Source organism: Brachionichthys hirsutus, chromosome 5, assembly GCF_040956055.1.
Source record: "Brachionichthys hirsutus isolate HB-005 chromosome 5, CSIRO-AGI_Bhir_v1, whole genome shotgun sequence".
Classification (NCBI taxonomy): Eukaryota; Metazoa; Chordata; class Actinopteri; order Lophiiformes; family Brachionichthyidae; genus Brachionichthys; species Brachionichthys hirsutus.
The window spans coordinates 11,084,612-11,104,363 of record NC_090901.1 but is presented as its reverse complement, the minus strand read 5'-3'; the positions used below and the strand labels follow the sequence as shown (position 1 = coordinate 11,104,363).

General features: G+C 41.5%; 1 protein-coding gene across 1 annotated transcript; it reads right to left on the bottom strand.

The window, feature by feature from the left end:
- Nucleotides 1-80: 80 nt before the first annotated feature.
- LOC137894377 (sodium channel protein type 4 subunit alpha B-like) lies at nt 81-18,396 on the bottom strand. The gene is made up of 30 exons (XM_068739856.1): nt 18,156-18,396; nt 15,137-15,425; nt 14,905-15,023; nt 14,030-14,119; nt 13,447-13,575; nt 12,907-12,992; nt 12,525-12,767; nt 11,720-11,783; nt 11,488-11,629; nt 11,076-11,279; nt 10,849-10,903; nt 10,252-10,490; nt 10,051-10,122; nt 9,859-9,960; nt 9,378-9,734; nt 9,102-9,258; nt 8,515-8,657; nt 8,216-8,291; nt 7,969-8,123; nt 7,300-7,473; nt 6,983-7,096; nt 6,561-6,845; nt 4,996-5,049; nt 4,668-4,796; nt 4,354-4,455; nt 3,916-4,186; nt 3,026-3,638; nt 2,022-2,166; nt 1,873-1,947; nt 81-1,500 (listed from the first exon to the last, which is right to left on the bottom strand). Exons 1-30 carry the CDS (start codon nt 18,254-18,256, stop codon nt 1,333-1,335), a joined length of 4,953 nt encoding a protein of 1,650 aa, XP_068595957.1. The 5' UTR covers nt 18,257-18,396; the 3' UTR covers nt 81-1,332.
- Between the last annotated feature and the right edge of the window lie 1,356 nt (nt 18,397-19,752).

Below are 19,752 nucleotides of genomic sequence, written 5' to 3'. Positions count from 1 at the left end.
AGAAAAGCAGTGATCTGGATCACTGGGGTCAAATCAATCTCAAATTTAATTTAATTTCTTGTCAGTTCTTATATTTATTTAATGTTAAATCTTACTTTTTAAATGCTAAAAATGCTAGCTTGATGGTAAAGTTACTTCTTTTAAATGCAGAAATTACTTTTTAAAGACTGACATTATATATAATGCAAATATCTTTCAGTAGATTTTATTTTCACGAATCAAGTTGTAATGTTTCTAGAATAAATAGTAACTTTGTTATAGATTGAAAAATATATCATTGGTAACATTCACGAGTTCAGATAATATAACAAAAACGATTGAAACAAAGAACAAATGACATATTTCCAAAGTCTGTCCATATGAAGCTTTTATTTTTGTCTAATATTCATAATGAATTTAAATGTCTGTCCATCAGGGCATGACAAACGGCATTGTTTGTTTATATAACTTTTGTTGCATAGAATACATATTTAGAATATTTTTGGTTAATCATTATTTGGATAAAAGGATATTACACTTTAAATGTGAAGCTTTTCATTTTGCTCTCCAGCATATTTTTCCACTTTTACATAAACCTTAAAATCGTAACGATTTAAAATCAAAACACATTTAAAACTCAAGAAGGGGATCAATAACTAATAATTAATATTTAATTCATGATGTCTCTCTTTCACTGCATTTGTCCTGCATCAAATATTTGTAATAAGTTCCTTTGCATTTTTTCTAATCATCCAATTCATTGGAACAAATTTAGTTTTTGTTTCTTATTAAAATTACAAATTAATATTTAAATGATTCTCTTTTTCCAGTCAGAATCTCATTAGGAAACATTTCTCACATCGGTTTTGTGGTGAAATATGTACACAAATGTAATTTATTCAAACATTTAAAATATGCTGAGATTATATAAAATGTGGTTCTCACAATTTAACTCGTCTTGTGAGTTTGTTGGAGGTAAAAATTTATACTTCTGGTCAAATTTCCCATAAATGGAAATGTTTCAAAATGAAACAAGGGACACTTGATCTGGTCTGAGAGTAAAATGCTACAATCACAAGTAACTGATAATGTGACAATAATACGTTTTATATGTGTGTTAGTAATACTATTCTGCAATAATGACTGTATTAGGTTTATTTGTTAATTTTCGTTCCAGGACTTTCGAGGCTGTGCACCGAACTCAGATGCAGCCATGAAACGTTTTCATAATGTGTTGCAGCAGACTGCCAGTCCTCTGATTCCAGTTGTGTCACCTCTGCTGTGATCTGCTGTTAACTGTCCACAGGTGAAACAGAGTGACATGATCAGCAGAGTCTCCCTCAGGTTGTCGCTCTAAGCATCAGCGGGGTGGGAGGAGCCTGGAACACCTTCATCCACAAACTCCAGCGCCGTCTCCTCTGCAGCCTTTAAGACACCTTTCCTGTACGCTCTCTGGATCACTGTTGCTGCCACCTCTTGCTGTTTGCGCTTCAGGGTACTGCTTATTGGCTCATCTGACTCCTGTAGGTATCAATAATCACCCGTATGTATCAATAGAACTAGAAACACCCTTGATTTATGTGCTGCTTTTCATGCCCTTACATTTCTACCAAGCTTTTTGTTCTATTAAATTTCTCATTTAATAATAAACTATAGATGTAACTAAGAAGATGCTTAATAGGGTTAGGGTTAGTTGTTTTCTTTAATTATAATACCGTATTACCTTTTCCTAGTATCCAAGTATCATAAACTTTTCTCCTGATGAATAAAACTATTTTCTGATTACAGTGATGTTTACGGAGGTAAACGATCTCCATGTCTCTGAAACTTAATTGGAGACTTTACAAAAAAGGTAACAGCAATAGAATAGAATAGAATAGAATAGAATAGAACCTTGGATGAATTCATCTCAAACATTTCCTTCATTCTGCCTTTCAGAGAGTCCAAATCTTCCGGATCCTTCACCACCTGCACAAATGAGAAGGTCACAGCTACATATATTGACCATCACCATCACCATCAACAGGTACAGGTGTTGTTACCTGTGCTGCGAGTTTGTTGAAGACGTCCAAACAGTGGATCTTGTCTCCGGTGAACAGAGGCAGGTCCATGTGGATCAATTTGACAGTACTTGGTTTTGGGATCCTCAGAGGATCCTGCAGAGCATTGCAGAAGTCTGACAGTTCACTGCGGAACACAGGTTAGAGTCCATTAGAGTTCATTAGAGTCTACTAGAGTCCATTAGAGTTCATTAGAGTCTACTAGAGTCCATAATAGAGCAAAGTAGACTACTGTACTTGAGAAGTTACAATATGGCTGACACAACCCATAGTTAGAACTCCATGCTGCTAACAAAGTCTCTGCTGTGATGAAGATAATGTTACCAACATAATAACAAATTCATTCATTTTAATGAAAAAAAATGTTTGTTTTTTTAAACCAAAATTCTGATTAAATTTTAACAAATTCATTTGGATCCTTACTAAATGACAAACTCATTTCACAATAATGATTAAAATTAAATGACGCTACTAGGTCTAAATTATTTATTTTTAGTCTAAACTATTGTTTTTGTGCATCGCTAGAGTTCACAAGGACAATAAGCAGGAATGCATTGATGAAATGTGTGACTGGCCCCGACACAGTTACGTCATCCACAAATGTTTTAGTGAAAACTATAGAATGAAAAGGTTAAATTGTCCCATGAGAAATAAAATGAAAGCAGCAGACGTTAGGTTGCTCGTTAAACGTCCAATCAGCTTGCCCTTCACTCCTGATTGGTCCCACCTGCTCATCTACTTTTCAATGTGAGGCCCTCAAGCAGTACTAACTGGTACTCCTTTCTGAAATATTATTTATATTCTGTAATTGATCTAATTTTAGTAGTTGGTGCTACTACCGTTCAGTTTATTGAAAACTCATCCGTGACCTTCAGTCATGTGTTTATTGTTATTCTAGGGGTAATGTCAGTATTGGAGTAAACATCGGACAGGCATTTACCCCCATCGGAGCTACCTGCGTGCACCTGAGTGAAGCTTGGGCTCACCTGTACGGTATGTAATGTGACGCATCAGCATCAAACGTCCTCCAGGTCTTATGAAACATCTTTAGATCCTCCTCACACAGTGCCTCACTGTCCTCCGAGTTGAAGGTCTCCAGGACGACAGCGATGTACAGGTGAACTATTAACAGGATGTACAGGATGATGTAGGTGTGAAAAAAGATGATGCCCACTAATGGGTTCCCACAGTTCCCTGTGGCCATCAGTCCTGGGTTGTCCTCATAAGGATCGCAGTCTGGAGGCGTGTCCGTGATGGGCCACAGCAGACCCGTCCATCCAGAGGACGTGGTGGTCATGAACATGCAGGACAGACTGTTCAGAAACGTCTCAAAGTTGTTCAGGTCATCTATTGCAGCATCTTTCTTCACGTAGGCAAAGTTATACATGCCAAAGAGGGAGAAGGTGACCATGATGAGGAAGAGGAGGAGGCCAATGTTAAACAGGGCAGGAAGTGACATCATGAAGCCCACAATCAGCTTCCGGATGGCTCTGGCACATCGACAAAAGCGTAGGACACGAAAAATACAAAGCAATCGGAAAAGAGCAAAGCAAGAGGTCGTTACAAAGTACTTCTCCATTAAGTCTGTGATGAACAATCCTGAAAGAAAGAAAGAAAGAAAGAAAGAAAGTTAAAATATTTTCACAGCGTAAAACCTCCTGTTGATTTATTTAGCCATTTATTCAAGGCCTCTTTTAGGGGCCAAATCGTTTGATGTTTCAAAACCTTGTCTCAATGTTTTTAGGTGTTTATTGAATAATTAAAGTCCCAGAGATGTTTGTTAATTAACTTCACCTGACTCTACATCAGCATCAGTAATAAACAACAGCTGAGACTAGTGGGACTACTGATGGGATTATAACACAAATGATCATACCAGAGAAGCTGAGGAAGACCACGATGAAGTCTAGAACGTTCAACCAGTCGGTGAAGTAGTGACGTCGGAGGGCGATGATTTTCAGGATGAGCTCGATTACGTAGATGACGATGCAGATGAACAGTATCCAGTACATGATTTCCTCTTTCTCTGCAGACATGTCCTCCGTTTCCAGCATTAGAGCCAGAATGTTGAGGAAGATCACCGCCAGCACGATGACCTCACAGACCTGGCTGGTCACCAGGTCGTAGAGCCGGGCCTGGCACTGGTTCTGAGAGACAGAGAACATGCTGTTGGATGATTGGTCAGCCTCCTCTGAATTATAAAGGCAGTTCAACTGCATTATTGAAATACTAACATGACATCTAATGCATATCCTGGTCTAACGTGTGTTCGTGGTGTGGTTCCAACCAAGTGACAGGAAGTAGGAGAACCCACCTGAGGTCGTTGAGCAGGGGTCCGATTCTTTAGGATCCATTTCTTTATAGCCTTGGAACATTTCTGCTGCTCCTCTGTCATGAAAATGGGTTTTCCTCCAACGTAAAGAGAAGATAAACACACAGGCAAAGACAAATAAATACAGTAGAAGAAAGGAAAACAGAAAAAATGGCATCTGAGAAAGAGAAACAACAAAAATCAAGGAAAGAACTAATGCAAATAAAAAGAAAAACGGAGACATGAAAACAGTCTGCCTCGATACCCGTCTGTCTGCACACCTGTCTGTCTGTCTGTCAGTGAGTGTACAAACTTATCTTGTCTTTCTGAAGGTGATTGATGATGATTCTGATGAAGAAATTTAACGTGAAGAAGGCAATGATGAAGAAGAAGATGAAGTACAGGACTGAGTAGATGTTTCTCTCATAGCCTGGCTGTGATTCAACCTGCACACACACACACACACACACGCATTCTTTTACATTTCACATTATTATGCTTTTTAAATCTACCAGTATCAGTTCCAGAACCAGTAACAGTTCCATACAAGTACCAGAAGTAGTACCAGTATCAGTATCAATACCACTACCAGTTACAGAACCAGAACTAGAACCAGTTCCAGAACGTTGCCATCAAACCACTGACCTGTGTGGAGTCCACGGCTGCATACATGATGTCGAACCAATCTGATGATGCCTCCTGACAGACAGACACAGAAAGACACAGAATCAGTCTCAGTCCCTCGTATTGATCGTAAACATCACTTATAAAGGCTGGAATTGAGTTTCACACTGTGATACTGTGTATCAGTAGTGTGTAACCAGCAGAGTGTTTGTGTATCAGTAGTGTGTAACCAGCAGAGTGTTTGTGTATCAGTAGTGTGTAACCAGCAGAGTGTTTGTGTGTCAGTAGTGTGTAACCAGCAGAGTGTTTGTGTATCAGTAGTGTGTAACCAGCAGAGTGTTTGTGTATCAGTAGTGTGTAACCAGCAGAGTGTTTGTGTGTCAGTAGTGTGTAACCAGCAGAGTGTTTGTGTATCAGTAGTGTGTAACCAGCAGAGTGTTTGTGTGTCAGTAGTGTGTAACCAGCAGAGTGTTTGTGTGTTAGTAGTGTGTAACCAGCAGAGTGTTTGTGTGTTAGTAGTGTGTAACCAGCAGAGTGTTTGTGTATCAGTAGTGTGTAACCAGCAGAGTGTTTGTGTATCAGCAGTGTGTAACCAGCAGAGTGTTTGTGTGTTAGTAGTGTGTAACCAGCAGAGTGTTTGTGTGTTAGTAGTGTGTAACCAGCAGAGTGTTTGTGTATCAGTAGTGTGTAACCAGCAGAGTGTTTGTGTATCAGCAGTGTGTAACCAGCAGAGTGTTTGTGTATCAGTATTGTGTAACCAGCAGAGTGTTTGTGTGTTAGTAGTGTGTAACCAGCAGAGTGTTTGTGTATCAGTAGTGTGTAATCAGCAGAGTGTTTGTGTGTTAGTAGTGTGTAACCAGCAGAGTGTTTGTGTATCAGTATTGTGTAACCAGCAGAGTGTTTGTGTGTTAGTAGTGTGTAACCAGCAGAGTGTTTGTGTATCAGCAGTGTGTAACCAGCAGAGTGTTTGTGTGTTAGTAGTGTGTAACCAGCAGAGTGTTTGTGTGTTAGTAGTGTGTGACCAGCAGAGTGTTTGTGTATCAGTATTGTGTAACCAGCAGAGTGTTTGTGTGTTAGTAGTGTGTAACCAGCAGAGTGTTTGTGTGTTAGTAGTGTGTAACCAGCAGAGTGTTTGTGTGTTAGTAGTGTGTAACCAGCAGAGTGTTTGTGTGTTAGTAGTGTGTAACCAGCAGAGTGTTTGTGTGTTAGTAGTGTGTAACCAGCAGAGTGTTTGTGTATCAGTAGTGTGTAACCAGCAGAGTGTTTGTGTGTTAGTAGTGTGTAACCAGCAGAGTGTTTGTGTATCAGTAGTGTGTAACCAGCAGAGTGTTTGTGTGTTAGTAGTGTGTAACCAGCAGAGTGTTTGTGTATCAGTAGTGTGTAACCAGCAGAGTGTTTGTGTGTTAGTAGTGTGTAACCAGCAGAGTGTTTGTGTGTTGTGAAGCTGCATCTGCTACATCCTTTGAATGTCATTTCTTTTCTAGCTTTTCATGGCTGAACTTCGTTCATTATTGACGTCTGATGGAGATATTTTCAGAGTTAGATTTGCCGTTCATTCACAGATGCTTTTATTTACTCAGACTAACCATTTGCTGCAGCGACTGGTAACCGTTCATCACATTGTCGAAGTTAAACTTCGCATTCTTCCAGCGTATTTCCGTGTAGTTTTCCGTCACCAGAGAGAGGCAGTCGCTCTTGTTGTTCACTTCCCCAGGTAATAATAGTTCCCCTGATGTCTCATTAAAGCAGTAATAAAACTTTCCAGCATACATGTTCACGCCGATCATGCTGAAGGTCAGCCACAAGGTCAGCGCCACCAGCAGCGTGTCAAAGATATACGGACCAGTCCGGAACAGATAATGAACCAGCACCTGCAGAATGGGAGTCAGGTAGAGAGACACATACAAAGAGCTGAAGCTGTTGCGTCATCGTTGAACACACCTGTACCTACTGTGACATCATCATGCAATACGCCTGTACCCGACTGCATTTGATGTGCATGTCTCACCTTCACGCCCCCAAAGCGAGACATGGCCCTCAGGGGCCCCAGAGCCCTGAGAGACTGGATGGCTCCCAGTTCGTAGTATCCCATCTTGTGCGCGATGAGAGACGCCACAAACACCTGGAAGATACAACACACATGCTGATGACATCACATTCCAGGTGAGACAGAAAGTTGAATATCCTGTCAACGTCTAAAGGAATGAAACCACGGTGGGTGGGGCTAAACATCTGTCCCATTACGATTGGTGCAGCCAGGTGTTCTTGAATCAGGTTCTCTGTGGTAAAATGATCGATAATTGCTGTTATCGATTCTGTTCTTACATCCAAAACTAGGAAGTCGAGCCAGCACCAGGCGTCGGTGAAGTATTTCTTGAGGCCGAAGGCGAGCCACTTGAGGAGCATCTCCAGCAGAAACAGGTAGATGCACACCTGGTCCACCAGCTTCACTGCCCTCTCTAAGACGGGACGATTCTGCAGGTGAATGTCTTCAAACATCTGTTCACAAACACACTCCTGTTAACATTTATGTCACTGATATAATTGCAAATAAAACAAATGAGATACTATTTTATATTTGATGTGTGTTAAATGTGTTAATTACCGGAAGTATAATAACATATTATAACTGCAGGTTCTTATCAAAGAATGTTAACACATATTAACGAAAGGAGAGTTCTATGAGTGTATTTCTAGGTTTCCTTGTTTTATTTGTTATTATTTTATGACTGTGTCTCCTGTTGAAATCTTCTTTACACATTGTCGGGCATATTTTCTTCTTTGGCATAACATCCAAATAAACACGTTTACGTATTTCATGTTGTGCTTTTGTTTGTCCTTTTTAAGGTGTGGTAACAAATATGGAAGCGTGGACATTAAATAAGGAGATGACTGGGTCTGGTTAGTGAACCAAGAGGGTGCTGGTCCAGTCTGAGCAGCTGGAGTGAACGCACCAATGAAATCGTCCGACTCATGTATGATGATGGCGTTTACCAGAGCAACAGTGCTCAGCAGAATGACGAAGAAGATGAAGATGTCAAAGCCTCTGTGTTTCACGATCATCAAACTGGCTTTCCTCACGTTAGACCAGACCCTCCCTACGCCCCGGGACGTGTCTATATCCAGCAGCGGACAGCACCGGTAACACTCTGAAACAGACACGCAGACAGACACTCATCAGAGCTGCTATTGATCACTGATCGGCTCCTGTCCTTCATCGCTTTTACTGAAGCATCCCTACGTTTGACGCAGCAGTCCTCAGGTGAGACTCCTTCACGGTCTTTGCCGTCTTCCACCTGCTGGAGTTCTGGATGTTTCTGCATGACGTCACAATGAACGAAACAACAGAGTTGATGTTGTCGTTTAGCAGGTTACGTGTTCAGCAAACATCTTCAAAGCTAAGTTCATCAGCTTGGAATTACCACGACTTTGATCAGAGACACTCTGCAGACTGTCTGAACGAGCAGTTAAACAACATGATGATAATAATAGTCTCTCAATTTTAAGCGAAATGTTGCATAATAAAACAACATATTTTACTTTTATCTCCTCTTCATCTTCAGGCATCTTTAAATCCATCTCTGGCATGGCGATGGGGACTGTCGTGTGGTCGTTGTTTTCTTCATGGCTGGGGACTCTCAAGGCCAGGGACTCCTGGTTTTTGTCCTCCTTACCATTACTCTCTAATGATGAAGTGAAAGTCGATTATTGTTGAATCCATAAACAGGGTTTTCAATGTTAAAATTACATATTCTGGATCCGATCCGGATGAAATTCCGTGGTGAGATTGAGGGCCCCCACCCAACAAGACTGTGTCAAATTCCATAACCATCAATAATCAACCGAGAAGCTCCAATGACTGCAATCTTATCGGACATTTCAAAGTGATCCAGAATCCAGGATCTCTTGTGGATCACAACCAAAATTTAATTGACTGTTCTTCGAACGATTGGCAACATTTCCTGGAAATGTCATCAAGATCCGTCCAGAACTCTTTGAGTTATCTTGGTAACTGACAGACAAAGAAACCGACGCAGGTCAGTAACGGCAGCAGGAGGTCACTGGTCCTAAAAAGCAGATCAGAGCTTAAAATAAACCCTTTTCTCCAGCTCCAGGCAAGGTTCTACCTTTGTGGACGTGCTTCTTCTTTCCAAGGAAAGTCCTGATCTGTTTACGGATCCAACCCATGGCAATATACACGTTGTTTTTTCTTGTATCTTCCACAGCCACCAGACTATGACTGATGAATGAGCTCAGCAGCAAGGCCAAGAACAGATTCAGGACCTGAAAAAGGACCAGGAAGACATTTAAGGGCCTGAAACAAGGACCACAAAGTAATTCCAGGACAGAGGTCAAACCTAAAGCAAGGCCTGGAACAAATAAAGCTGAGATGATGGACTCACCAACAGGTTTCCGATGACCAGGATTGTGATGAAGAAAATCAGACACATGGGCTGACCTGCAACCGCCATGCAGTCCCACAACGTCTCAACCCACTGTCCACAATGAACCCTGACAATGAGGAGAAAGCTGTGGAAGAAGTCAACCATATGCCAGCGGGGAAGAGTGCAGTCCGATGAGATGTGGCAGACATGGTCTTTGTAGTCCTTATCAAACAGCTGCATGCCGACCACAGCAAAGAGGAAGACCATGATGAGCAGCAGAAGAGTAGAGTTCCTCAGTTTTTGTCCTGAGCTTGAGATGATCTTTAGCAACATTTGGAAAGATGGCCACCACCTGGCCAGCCTGAACACTCTCAACTGCACATAAGGACAGGTGAGAGGACAGGTGAGAGGAGAGGTGAGAGGAGAGGTAGAGACTATCATTGTTAATATATAATACTAGTATTTGTTCATCGTGTGATGGTGATAATGTCACACTGACCAGTCGAACGTTCCTCAGCAATGACAGGCCAGAAACGTCTTGAACTGCCAGTTCAAGCAGACTGATGAAGACAATGACGCTGTCGAAGATGTTCCAGCTTACCTGTAACCATGGCAACACAACACACTCATTTGCATGCGCTAACGGCCGTCAGGCATCACCACTGAGCAGGCAACAATCAGGACGTTTCACCTGGAAGTAGTTGTACGGGTCCATGGCCACAACTTTGATGACCATCTCAGCTGCGAAGATCATCGTGAAGACCTGCGAGATGTCAGAGGCTACGGTGAGTTCGTCTCTAAGCTCGCTTCTCATTGGTCGTTCTTGGAGCAGCCAGAGTAGCGCAAATAAATGATAGATGCAGACTTATTAGTATTTGGGTTTTTAACTGACCGTCTCAGCTATCCTCAGGTGTTTCTCAAACCCTCCACTCATCGGATAATGCTCCATGGCCATGAAGACGATGTTAACAATGAGGCACAAGAAGATCCCAAAGTCAAAGAATGGGTTTGTGATGAAGGTGTAGAGTTGCTGTTTGAGCCACTTCCAGCTGCTGCAGCAGTCCCACTTCAGGAGGAGGTTGGCGAGGGTGAAGCAGCATGGAGGACATGATCGCTGCTCTCCAGACTCTGCTGAAACACACAACTGATGGTAAGAGCATCTTCACACACACCTTATAGATCTATGACTGTATGTAAAGCATACATCTGGTTAATATTTATCTGTAAGCTGTTCACCATTCTCTGGATTCACTGTGTTACATGCACGAACACAATAAAACCAAAACAACAACATTAAAATGCAAGAACTGATCAGGAAATCATCTATTAGTAGCATTCTGCACAGCTTTAAATTTAATTTTGATTCATTACGGATTTTCATTATGGGTGTGAGTGTGATTACAAACAATCACATCTTGTGAAATTTTGTTTTAGTAGTGAAAAACATTATTGAAAATAAGTATTGGTTTCAATGTGTGTGTGTGTGTACCTTCCTCGTGGCTCTTGTCTTCCCCATCTTTCTTCTCAGAGAGTTCTGTCGTCTGCTGTAATAACAACAATCATCACAAAGAGCAAAACTGCACCACTTTCTCACCAGCCCCGATCACGTATCCTTTCATCAGTTTATTCATTTTGATTGTTATAAATACAAAATATTTTTTTCCTGTTAATTTTTTACTGTAAAAGAAAATTGAGAAAAAGGAAGAAAAATGTCACCTCCTCTTCCTCTCTCCTCTTCACAGCCTCAACAATCTGACTGAATTCTTCTTCTTTCTGTTTTGCTTCGGCAGCTCTGGCTTCCTCCTGTTCACCAAACGCCATGGCAACCCCCACCAGAATGAGACTGAGGATAAAGAAAGTGCTGGGAAAGACGAAAAGCATGAAGAAAGCCAGGTAGTGTTTCCCTTCTGCCCGCAGCGTCTGAGGACAGACAGGTGAGAGAAAGGACAGGTGGACACTCAAGTGGAGTTTGGGAGTATTTCGAAGTCAAGATCCAAACATGCAGTGGAAGCTATAGCTACACATCTGGATAGCTGGTTAGCTGGCTGGCATGGCTATACTAGTACAAACTCCAGCATGTGTATGACAGTGCCCACAGAGTGTGCACTGGGACCAGTCAGTTACTGACCAGCATCACCAGGTTGTCCCAGAAGTCCCGAGTCATCAGTCTCAACATGGACAGTAGAGACCAGCCAAAGGAATCATAGCTGGTGAAGCCATAGTTAGGGTTCTTCCCCCACTTCAAACAGGTGAAACCATCCGGACAGACCCTGAACACATCATCATCATCATCATTATTATTATTATTATTATTATTAGTAGTAGTAGTAGTAGTAGTAGGGTAGTAGTAGTAGTATTACCCAGATGATGAGGAGTTCCCACATAGCAGAGCATCAATTTGTCCAGGAAGGAAGTAAAAGTTTTCTACCAGGCAAAGAGACAGACAGAAGAGCCAGTAGGGAAGTTTAGATCATTTATATATAGGAAAATTAATTAACAGAATTGCATTGATCACATGATGAGTTCTCTTGGTATAGGAATAAAGTGACTATAATACTGTAGTAATGGTGAATACTGAGGCCGATTTCATTAATAATATGCATTAATATGACAGCTGATCGGTTGTGGGGTTTTTTGGCAGCGTGTCAGTTGTTTTAAATCAGAATCAAACAACGACAGACATGGCTTCTTCTCCACTTCAGCCTGCCCTTTGCATCGTCCTCCCCAACACCAGCCTCTCTCTTTGTCCTCCCATCTGCAATTCTTTATTGATGTTGTGATCATGGCCCGTCTCAATTTATTTATAGGCCTTTAAAGATTCAAATGCTTACATGCCTTAATCCAGGTCACGTGGTAAGAATACTGGGTACCAGTTAATACGTGTCTAGTGCAGTCCAAACACTGCCTTCGTATTTTAGCTCAGCCAATCAGAGCCCTCAGTTTGGGATAAATGTTTCCAGACCATTGTTTATAATACTGCACTTCCTGATGGTCAGAAAACACCATTGAATACATTTAGATTTCACAGAAATTCTTCGCAGTTTAGAAAAAGACTTCAGTGATTCCTTTACTTTCCTTTTCCTGACTTCACTTCATCAATAAGTTCCTTTATGATCCAACAACTGGACAATCCACAATAAAAGGCACTTAATAGCATCATCATACCGCTGTTGTTCATGTAGTCGGCGAAATCGAAACTGCTTTCTGCTGCGTTGTCATAGTAACCCGGGATGACGTTACTCAAGAGGTTTGGGGAGGAAGGCATTATGACACATTTGTGCCTCAGTCCTCCTATGAAGACTTGCAAACCAATCACAGCGAGGAGACTGAGGCAGAACAAAGTCAGGATGATGATGCCAGCGAGCCTCTTCACTGATTGGGCGAGAGCTCTGAGGGTTGACTTCATACCTGAGAGAGAGAGAGAGAGAGGCAGGGCTGGTCAGCAGAGCAATGGCATCAGAAATGTAATTGTGCAGACACACACAAGGAAAGAGCTGCTTTGTAGCCACTGAATGTTTGACTGTATCGACCTTAGAGACACACACACCTGAGATGAGTGGGAGGAGCTTCAGTATCCGAGGAATTGTACTTAAGACAGAAAACCTCCCAAAAGGTATGCACATGGCCAGATATCTGAAACGCATCATCATCATCATCATCATCATCATCAGTTTGAAGTGACTCAAATCATTTATCAGTATCAAATGACTAATAAGATAAGGAACATAAACAAAGAGATGCAAGTTGAACAGAGACACACAAAAAGATGCTAAATAACACGAAAGTTGTGACATGACCATGAAAAAAAAAATCAAAACCAACAAATGATGAAAAAACCAGGGGTTAAAATCTGATGAAAACAGGTGAAAGATGAAAACAAAGATACACAAAGTGAAACAAACAAATATAAGCAAACTAATGAGTACAGCTATCCAATTAAATCTGAGAAAACCTTCAGTTTTCATGTGGTGAACTGTGACACCTCGTTCCTTCTCTGTCATGTCTCTTATCTCAGTGGGCTTAGAATCCCTTAAAGCATGAACGCTGTGGTGAATGAGTGTGTATCAGATGCATGAATGGTTATTACGCCGTGAAGATGACCATGAGGTCCAGCCAGTTCCACGGATCTCTGAGGAAGGTGAATTTTTCCAACCAGAGACCTCTGGACCCAACCTTTACGATGACTTCAAAGGTGTAGACGGCCATGAACGCATATCTGTTAAAGAGGAGAAAGCCACTGAAATACGTAGACGCAACTTTAAAAATAGAGATTGAATATAGCATAGTTAAAGGCTGTCCTCAGTGCAGAACACTAGCGATCTGATGCTTTCACAGAAGCATCAATTTATCATGTGTTTTATTCTGTCAATGCACCAAACACAAAATTCCCTGTTTCATTTCCTGAAGACAGACATTTCTAGTTCAAGTTCAAATTCCTTCAACTTTGTCTTCTTTCTGCTCTGAATGTTCGACTCTGACAACAGACTGACTCTTTGTTTCTGAGTCACGCTGAACTTTATAATACTGTAAAGTACAATTTTATGCTGTGACTCATTTTCTATAATCAACAGGCGAGAGCTGGAAATCAGGGCTTCTTTTTTCTTCAGTCAACTCAAAGCTGTGTGTGTGTGTGTGTGTGTGTGTGTGTGTGTGTGTGTGTTGTAGCTCACTCCATAGTTTGGCTCCATGCTGGAGGATTGGACATCATCATGAACACACAGTTTGTCAGAATCGTCACCATGATGAACAAATTGAATAATGTTTGGATGTTAAAGAAAAAAAAATACATTTGATAAAGTTTCTTCTGAATCCAAACCATGAATCCATGTATGAAACATCACTACAAGTAGAAGAAATGTTAGCATAGAAGGATTATAAGATACAAAAAAAGAGACGCGTCAGCAACACAAAAAAACACCACAACAAAGAGATGACACATCGTCATAAAGAGATTAAAAGCCCCTAAAAAAAAAGAGATGAATTCAAGAAAGTGAAAACCAGACAAAGACTAAAAAATACAAGATAATTCCAAAGAGAAGAAATCTGTTTGCTAAGAGATGAAAATGTTAATAAAGATATTTAAAAAACACACACACACACACACAAATAGATGGAAACTTATTTCAGGTGCATCATAAACACTACAGAGATGTGCTCAGGTTCTGGCTGCTGCATCATTACTCCGTCTCATCGTTTATGAAAGGTGAAAACAGGTGAGCTGAATCCTCAGCTATGTGAAAAGGGTGAAGAGAGGACAGAAGTGTGATGGTGATGATAACGTTATTTGTAGAATCCAAACTAGAAGATTTAAGAGAAAAGCAGTCAGGAAAGACGAGAGGAACAACAACAACAACAGAAAACGTCAGACGTGGAGGCCTGAGAGATTCTTATGGTCTTATGCTAGATGGCACATTCACATTTCAGATAGTTGCTATACTGTTGAAAACCAAATTATGCTGCCGCTGTTTATTCAGCCAGCTTAATGAAGGGTGTTCTTTATACCACAAAAGAGCCACAGCACAACTATATCTATAAAAAAAGATATGAGTGAGTTAGGATCTTGATGGCAATGGTCCTGAATGGGTTGAATGGACTCAGCAGGTAACACGATGGCTCAGCATTAAACCTGTGGATGGTGCTTCCTTTACCAAGCACAATGAACCGCTACAGGTGAGACAGAGGTCAGAGGTCAGAGGTCAGCATGACAGGCCACAGGTAATTCATCAATTCTGCTGACGGGCTTAGACCAAACCATAATTTACTGAAGAAAGAGAGACCTTATCTGACTGGCCATGTGTATCCAGGTCCTCCAGTGGGGTGTTGAGAAGCTCTGGGGGCGGGACCCCGTAGATGAAAGGGAGGGGCTTCCCAGCCTCGAGGACGCCTGCTGGATAGGGCTCGTGTTTCTTCACCTGTTGCACTTCTGCTTCAAGTCGTTGTTTGATCTCGCCTGGTGAGTCTGGTGTGAAGCGCCTGAAGACTGCCGTACCAACAGGAGGCAGCAGAGAGGGAATCGTGGTTTCCCGCAGCGCCACCCGAACGCCACTGTCACCATGTAAGTGTTTCCTGCATGAACCACAGTAACAATTAAAATGACAAAATGAAGAGATTTCTCTCAAATATGTTGAACTCACAATTATTGATATTATTGATATCACCAAAGTGATTATATTTCCACCAATATTTTGGATGCTTGCTTTGGTTCTCTTTGCAGGATTATGCAGAAATGTGTGAGACATAGAATAATCGGAACAATTTTTGTGCCGTTCCAGATAAAGAATTGGATCCTGCGTTTTCTTTTATTTGAATAGACAAACAGTTTTCTCTGTTTTTCTACAAAAGGACACATGGGTCATTGTCCACTGGTCAATGTCCAGCGCTGGACCATAACGTTGAGTGGAAATCAGTTCCGTACTGTGTGTAATTTTTCTGGCTGTTTTTAGACTCTGATAAATGTTTTAAAAACCTGCCTTTTTTACTGTCTTGTTGCACAACCCTACTCTATGGGATTTTTATCTTTCTTGTCTTTTTTATTTTACTGCTTTCTGTCTTTTCCTTTGTGTTTTGGAAGCAGCTGTAACAGAACAGAGCAATCTGTGTGATTGGGACATCAGGGAAAATGTGGAAACCCCCAACACATTTCCTGGATTCGCCCCCAATCTCCATCAACGCCAAAATAGAAGTTTTTTTTTTTCTTGGCCCTTCTGCCTTCTCATTTTGCTCTTTATGTTGTAGAGGTTTTCACATAATGCTTTTGACTAACAAAAGTCAAAAGCATTGTGACTTCTCAGATAATTCCATTAATGCACAACCCTTAGTTACTGAACTCCTTCTGTAATTTCAGCAGAGCTCTCTCTCTCTCTCTTTTGTTTGTGACACACCAGTGGGCAGCAGGCAAACTTCTCCGTAAAGAGTGTGGATGTTTTAAAGATAATTTTCCAAATGGTACCTGAAGGAGACATTTTCAAATATCAAATAAGAAAATAAACAAAGAAAAAGTGAAATTATTCTTTTAAACCAGTCTACTGTACATTCTGCTTGTCCTGTGAGGAGTCGCCACAGCAAGTCAGCCTTCTCCACTTCACCCTGTCCTTTGCATTGTCCTCCCCGACAACAGCCACTCTCATGTCCTCCCTCACTACGTCCATGCATCTTCTCCTGGGTCGACCTCTAGCCCTGTTCCCTGGCAGTTCCATCCTCAGCATCCTTCTACCGATAAAGTCCCTGTCTCTCCTCTGGACATGTCCAAACCATCAAAGTCTGTCCTCTCTGACCTTGTCTCCAAAACGTCTAACCTTCACTGTCCCTCTCATTGTCTCATTTCTAATCCCGTCCAACCTGGTCTCGCCCAAGAAGAACCTCAGCATCTTCATCTCCACTGTCTCTAAGCTGTCCACCATGACTGGCCTCACCACTCTCCTCTCCTCTCCTGTCACATAGGACACCTGATACTTCCTGCACCCATTCCAGCCTGCCTGCACGTGATTCTTCACTTCCTCTCCACATTCTCCATCGCTCTGCACTGTTGACCCGAGATGCTTGAAGTCCTCTACCATCTTTAATAATAATAATAATGCATTGGTTTTATATAGCGCTTTTCTGGACACTCAAAGGCACTTTGCATTGTGCATTATTCATTCACTCCATACTTGGTGGTGGTAAGCTTCTGGCCACAGCTGCCCCGGGGCAGACTGGCAGGAGTGAGGCTGCCAATTTGCGCCATCGGCCCTCCTGACCACCACCGATATTCACTCGCTCACAACATTCACACAGGCAATGTGGGTGAAGGAATTGACACGCCAGCCTCTCGATCATAGGACTACCTGCTCAACCACCTGCACCACCGTCACCCTTAAACGTTTATTCCTTGTAAATTCACTGTTCCTCCTGGGACCTTCTCATTTACACACATTTTACTCTGTTTTACTCCTGCTCATCTTCATTCCTCTCTTTTCTAGAACATACCTCCACTTCTCTAAATTCTCCTCTACCTTCTCTCACTGCAGACCAGACTATGATGGTTTACTTTGGACATGTCCAGCGGAGAGACAGAGACTATATCGGTAGAATGATTTTTATGGATGTTTAGTTGTGGTTCAAACCTGTTGTCTGCACCTTGTTTTATTTTCTTATACTGTTTTATTGTCAATGTGACATTTAACGACTTCCACCAAGGAGGTCATGTTTTGTTTGTTTGTCTGTTAGCAGGATTATGTGAAAATCCGCTGGATAGATCTTGATGAAAAAAATAAAATAAAGATGAGTCTTGATCTAACTTAGATTCCATTAAATTTTGAGACCGATCGAGATACCCGCCTGGATACAAAATAAAATAAATGTACTTATAATGAAGGCTTGTTCAAATATTAATATCTTGCAAAACCTGCATTCAATTCACTCACCAAAAATAACGGTCATAAAGGGGTCCGATATGAACTATCATGCAAAATGTCTTCTGGATCTGATCCAGAATGAGGTCATAAAAAAATATTACACTTTAACATTTACAGGTTAAAAAATCAGTTAAAAATACACATAAACTCTGAGTCACTTTTACTTTTCATGGTTGGTGTAAAAAGATACCAAGAACAATTTAGAACCTTTTGGTGATGATCCAGATCATCATGTGGACGGTGTAAATCTAATTAAGAATGAGTTGCATGACGGAGGTCTGCACTCCGAGTGTATTTCTAGCAATGATTGGCCTATTGTAGGAAGTCAGATTTAAGATTCACACAGAGCATCTTTCACCATCGCTTGCATTTCACAGTTTGTTTAATTATGAATCAGACTTACAACTGTGAGGGAAGAAGCCTCAGCTGACTGGCTCTCTCCAGAAGCGCTCCTCTCTCTTTCATGCTCTTCCAAAAGTCAAAAAAGGACATTTTTCTGCCCATCCTGGCTGCAGCTGTTAGTTTTCTGCGTCCTCCTGCTGCAACTGTCTCTCTGTCTCTCCGTGGTCACTCCTCCTCCTCCTCCTCATTAAATATCCAGAGTCATGCATCAACAGGGTTTTCACATTGAAGCTTTCAGCCTCGCCCTTGTTGGCTCTGCTCTGAAGACATTTCTATGGAAACAGCAGCAACTACGTTCAATAGAGCACTGATTCAACCTCTACAAGCTCTACAGGGCTCTACTCCCCACTCAATCTGTCCTGCTTTTTTCATCTTTAGAATTCATTGTAGCTCCGCCAGTATTCATCTCTTTATCAGATCACTGTAGAAAACACACACACACTTCCTGTTGTCCACATATTTTCACCAGAACATTTCAATCTGTTCCTGGAAACAGTGAAATCATCGTCTAGAGTAGATGTTCCCTCACTACAAAAGAAACAAGGCCTGTATTGTTCCTTAATGAGAAATCTGGTCTGATTTTTTGTTCATCCGTAAATGAAACAATCACATTTCACTGTCAAAATTAATCTGTCCAACACCACAAACATGCCTGTCACTAAAGCAGGACTTAAAAATGTAGTTAAAATTAGACAGCGGCTAAATGTAAATGGGTCACAAAAGAAGAGACAACTACGACCGAGATGATTACAATCTTCTTGGGAAAAGGAGAAGGACATCTGGAGAATGGCAGCTGAGGAATATCTACGTGTTTCAGGAGAGACAGACATGAAACAGATGCTGTGTGAGACCAGACCAACAAATTTGATTACATTAGAGACAGTCCTGACTGACTAAATTACACAGGTGGAGAATACAAATCCTAAAGAATATTGAGTCATTTCAAGAATCGAAAAACCGGCCTGGATCAAATGACCTCCTCTCAACCATGGAGACCTGGTAGAGGAAAGATTGCACAAGAACACAAATGTAAACCTAATTTTTCACACAGAGAGAATACAATCCAACACAGAGACAAAAAAAGAGGATGAATTTCCTGGAGGACAGGGATCTTCGTCCAAACATCTGGAGCAAGAGAGGAGCCAGGAGAGAGACAGGAAATGACATTCAGTTTCTTTCCAACACATTTTTCACAAAACACATGTACCTTCCCCCTCTGTGGGAGTGTTGATGAGTTAAGGAGTACTGTACTGGAGAAGGAGACCGAACCACTGACCACTAAAATCCTGGTCTAAAGCATCAGATGCATCTCCACAAGGGGGAATGTACCCTCAGCTGGCTACACACTAGCGATGTATCAGTTTGCATTCAGGACAAACACATCTACGGAGAACATGGCTGAGCCACCACGGGCGCAGTGGGAGTCGTGCAGTGTAGACTCCTGCTCCAGCATCCTACCATTCTGCATCATCGTGTGGTACGGCGCTGCTTAGCCTCAGACCAGAAGGCTCCTCAAAAGGTCATAAACACAGTGCAAAAAGTCATTCAAATGCAAGTATCCTTCCCTTTGCTGACACTTGTTTGACCATCCATACACA

Excerpts from the sequence above, each read along its gene's own strand:
- LOC137894377 (XM_068739856.1), bottom strand. The coding sequence starts at position 18,256 with ATGGGCAGAAAAATGTCCTTTTTTGACTTTTGGAAGAGCATGAAAGAG. Across the intron at positions 14,120-14,904 it reads ATCAAGATCCTAACTCACTC|ATTATTCAATTTGTTCATCA; the intron begins ATATCTTTTTTT and ends TAACATCCAAAC. Across the intron at positions 8,124-8,215 it reads TGAGGACTGCTGCGTCAAAC|AGTGTTACCGGTGCTGTCCG; the intron begins GTAGGGATGCTT and ends TGTCTGTTTCAG.